The sequence below is a fragment of the Rhinoderma darwinii genome, chromosome 4, assembly GCF_050947455.1.
Source record: "Rhinoderma darwinii isolate aRhiDar2 chromosome 4, aRhiDar2.hap1, whole genome shotgun sequence".
Taxonomy (NCBI): Eukaryota; Metazoa; Chordata; class Amphibia; order Anura; family Rhinodermatidae; genus Rhinoderma; species Rhinoderma darwinii.
The window spans coordinates 120330816-120335436 of NC_134690.1; the positions used below are offsets into that span (position 1 = coordinate 120330816).

The 4621-nt window shown below is 44.7% G+C and overlaps 1 protein-coding gene across 1 annotated transcript; it reads left to right on the plus strand.

Annotated features, from left to right (window-relative positions):
- The first annotated feature begins 1762 nt into the window (after positions 1–1762).
- Positions 1763–3564, plus strand: RAP2B (RAP2B, member of RAS oncogene family). The gene has a single exon (XM_075864012.1). It carries the CDS (start codon positions 1984–1986, stop codon positions 2533–2535), a length of 552 nt encoding a protein of 183 aa, XP_075720127.1. The 5' UTR covers positions 1763–1983; the 3' UTR covers positions 2536–3564.
- The last annotated feature ends 1057 nt before the right edge of the window (positions 3565–4621 follow it).

Sequence of the window (4621 nt, forward strand, 5' to 3'; positions counted from 1 at the left end):
AGGTCAGAAAAGGATTAGAGGAAGCAAGATCCAGGGCTGCGGAGATGTGGCTCTTTTAGAAACAAGCACCCTACTGTTTCCTTCAGTGCCTCGGATATGATAATATCACTGTAGCTTTTGATCCCTGTACCTTTTAATGAGACAGTCTGGGTGTGGATCCAACCAACATGTGGTCGTTCAGAGTTGTCAAGGTAGTGAATGTTTCTGTAAACAAAACTTCCTTAATGCAATTGACAGCAAAAGTCGAAACTCTAAACTCAGAGGATTAACCTTTATTTATGTGAACATTTCCTTATTGTGGTTTTCTGTGGGAAGCTGGGCGTTCTGAAGAGAAGTGGATGACACTTCTCGTCAGAACGCCCAGCTAGTAAAAGTAGTAAAAACGCCCCGATGTACGCACATAATACACGCCCACTTGGACTTTTACTTTAAACACGCCCATTTGGACTTTTGCAAGCCTCATTTGCATAATTACAAAAATGGTCATAACTTGGCCAAAAATGCTCGTTTTTTAAAAATAAAAACGTTACTGTAATCTACATTGCAGCGCCGATCTGCTGCAATAGCAAATAGGGGTTGCAAAATCTGGTGACAGAGCCTCTTTAAAGGGGACATCTTCCTCCCAACGTGATGCTAGCGCTGCAATGTTCTAAACGTAAGTTTTCTAAAATTACCTATTGGCTATAAATGACTTCTGAAATCAGCGCGTCTGCCACCACTTTACGTTGCCCTCAGTGAGGGCAGCAATAAGTCTCTGACAGGTTCCCTTTATACTTTCTAAGCCCACCCCTTGTAATACACCTTTAAATTATCAAAAAGCATTACCCGTCCCTGAGTAGTTCTAAGTCAAGTTGTTCATAATTCTCCTTGTTGATAATTATATCTCTTTCTTGGAAAGCTGGGTGATAGTCAATATGGCAACTTATGGCAATATTGCAACTCCCAGTGCTGAATAAAAATACTGTATATTTGTATAGAGGAGTGACTATAAGGGTATGTTCACACGGCAGCGTCCAATACGCCTGAAATTATGGAGCTGTTTTCAGGCGAAAACAGCTCCTGAATTTCAGACGTAATTGCTCGTACTCGCGTTTTTCGCGGCGTCCATTACGGACGTAATTGGAGCTGTTTTTCAATGGAGTCAATGAAAAACGGCTCCAATTACGTCTCATGAAGTGACATGCACTCCTTTGACGTCGTAACCCCATTGATTTTAATGGGCAGATGTTTGCCGGCGGTTTGGAGCTGTATTTTCGGACGTAATTCGAGGCGTAAAACGACAGAATTACATCCGTAAATAAGGCGTGTGAACATACCCTAAAAATGGAAGTATTGCCAATTAGGTTTCTAGGAAAGCTGGGTGACTACTCTTTGAAACCACAATTGCAGTCATGTTAGTTGTCATCCAGCTTTCCTAGGAACAGCTAAAGCTCAGGTAACTTGACAGAAGACAAATCAAGGACTCTTGTTTAAATGAAGGGGCAAGATAGACTTTAATAGCAGCTGTAGAGCTCCGCTCCGTATAATGAGACATTATGAGGTAAAGGCGATTCATGTGAGGTATTTGTGCGCGCACAAACCAGGTAATCATGAGAGCAGTGCCGCGCAAACACCAATCACAGGCCGCACACTGACAGCCAATGGGGAATGACTCATGTTTAACTAATGAGAGCACTTTCTCTGCAGCTAATCAGCGGAGCCAATCACAAGGCGACATTGCCGACTGACAACCCGCGCAGCCAATGAATGCAACGAAGTTACAAAATGCAAGTGTAATTCAAGATAACTAGAGTGTGGGCAGCCTCAGAGAGGAATGGAGAGCAGCGAAGCGTAGGAGAGCTGCAGGGCTGCACGGCAGAGAATTCAGCTGAGCCCAGCCGAGTCTTCTTTGTTGCATGTGGAGCTGATGAGGTGATTTTCTCTAAGTGAGGGCTGCCTTTCCTCTCACTCCGGCAGGCAAGCAGCAGCAGACAGCAAGAAGCCATGAGAGAATACAAAGTAGTTGTGCTGGGCTCAGGCGGGGTGGGGAAATCTGCCCTCACAGTACAGTTTGTCACTGGCTCCTTCATAGAGAAATATGACCCCACCATTGAGGACTTCTACAGGAAGGAGATCGAGGTGGACTCGTCACCCTCCGTGCTGGAGATCCTGGACACTGCAGGGACGGAGCAGTTTGCTTCCATGAGAGATCTGTACATTAAGAATGGACAAGGCTTTATTCTGGTCTACAGTCTGGTGAATCAGCAGAGCTTTCAGGACATCAAGCCCATGAGGGATCAGATCATCAGGGTCAAGAGGTATGAGAAAGTGCCCATGGTCCTGGTGGGAAACAAGGTGGACCTGGAGGGGGAAAGGGAAGTGTCTTTTGGGGAAGGCAAAGCTCTGGCCGATGACTGGAACTGTCCCTTCATGGAAACTTCTGCCAAAAACAAAGCCTCTGTGGATGAAGTGTTTGCTGAGATTGTCAGGCAGATGAACTATTCTTCCCAGCCCAATGGAGATGATCAATGCTGCTCCTCCTGTGTTATCCTCTGAGGGGCGCCCTCTCTGGTTTACAATGCACTGTGTCACTTGTTGTAACATGATTGCAACCAACTTTGCATCTATGGATTCCAGCTCTGAAGGGATGTGTCCTGCTGAGATGTCACCATCACGTGCATTGGGGTCTGCAGAGTGAAGAAAAGTTTGCTGAAGGGCTGGATGGCACTATGCCCTGGCAAGGAGGAATGGGATTACCCCCCCCCCCTGACTGTCATTTCACATACTTCTATGCAAAGTGGGATTATTGTTACAGAGTATCCATTCATAAGTATTGCACATCTACAATGATGCCAACTCAGTGTGGGCAGCAATGTTTGCACCCCTGCTGATGTGTGTGGGTATGAGAGGGGAAATCTATTTTGTTTACCTGCTGTATAAAATGGGGATTTGGGGAGATTGTTAATATTTTTTTTTTTTAGCAGCTGTGAAAATGTTATTTTTTGTTTCTTTTTCTGTCACGTGCTGGCAATAACCCATTTTTGATGCCCAGCTATATTTAATAGACAATGAAATAATGACTTGCGTGTGCCCGGGTCACCAGCACCCAGTGTCCTTAGAGTGCCTTCAAAATTCAGCTGTTCCAACCGGTGCCAACCTGTGAAATCTCCTCCACAAAATCCCATTATCTCCTATTCGGCAAACTACTTAACAGTTTCCTCCGGGTAATCACACTGAACAAGCATGGACAAAGGGGTCTATTGTCCCCGGAACCTATATCTGAGCCTGTACATGTCATTTCCATGTCTTGCACATTTTTAAGAGGGGGAAGGGATGGTAGTGGGTTAACCATTTTGTGTCGTGCCACTTGTATGGCACAGAAAGGCTTTTAGTCTTCTTACTCCTTATTTTAACTTTTACCTGGCAAGCAGTGGTTTTCTCATTGCAGAGGCCACAGATCTTACAACGAAAATGTGATGATGTACCACGAGACTAATAACAAGTGTCATTTTATTTCTTGGATGTGTTAGAACAAGTTTCTCTTATGTTTTAAAATATGTTGAATACAGATTCATTGTGACATAACGTGATGTGGCTGCTTTCCTTTTTTCTGGGTGCGGGTACTAGAAGGGTGCTCATGAAATCACGGTGGGTATAATACCAGGGCTCTTTAGGTTCCTACTACATGGTGTCGTGATGCGCTACCTCTGTAGCGATGATTTGGAAATTTTGCTTGGTCAGCCATATGATCTTCAGAAAAAGTTTTGTTTACAGTTGTCTTACATGGTTTTATTATTTTGTTACATTGTTTTATAGTATTTTAAATATATTGATGTAGCAGTGCTGGGCTTATTTGTTTCTACTGATTTCCCCACATACTAGCGCTTATTCTATTTTTGTTTTATTTTTTATGTTACATAATGAACAGTTTTTTCTTCCAGTTAGGGTATGTTCACACGGCCTAGTTACGGACGTAATTCGGGCGTTTTTCCCCCGAATTACGTCCGAAAATAGCGCCTCAATAGCGCTGACAAACATCTGCCCATTGAAAGCAATGGGCAGATGTTTGTCTGTTCACACGAGGCGTAATTTACACGCCGCTGTCAAATGACGGCGCGTAAATAGACGCCCGCGTCAAAGAAGTGACCTGTCACTTCTTTGGCCGTAATTGGAGCCGTTATTCATTGACTCCAATGAATAGCAGCGCCAATTACGTCCGTAATTGACGCGGCGTTCAAGCGCCTGCACATGCCGGTACGGCTGAAATTACGGGGATGTTTTCAGGCTGAAACATCCCCGTAATTTCAGACGTTACGGACGCCCTCGTGTGAACATACCCTTATAGAAAACTACCAATGTGTAGAAATTTTTATTGGTGGAGTCCAGGCTCTAAGACCCTCACTGTTCACTAGAACATGGCAACCTCCGCTACTGCCAGCTTTAGGGGGGATTTACACGAACGCGATATACGTCCGTGCCACCCGTGTGTTTTTCATGCGTGTCGCACGGACCTATGCTAGTCTATGGGGCAGTGCAGACTTTCCGTGATTTTTGCGCAGCGTGAGTCCTCTGCGTAAAACTCACGACAGGTCCTATATTTCAGCGTTTTTCGCGCGTCACGCACCCATTGAAGTCAATGGGT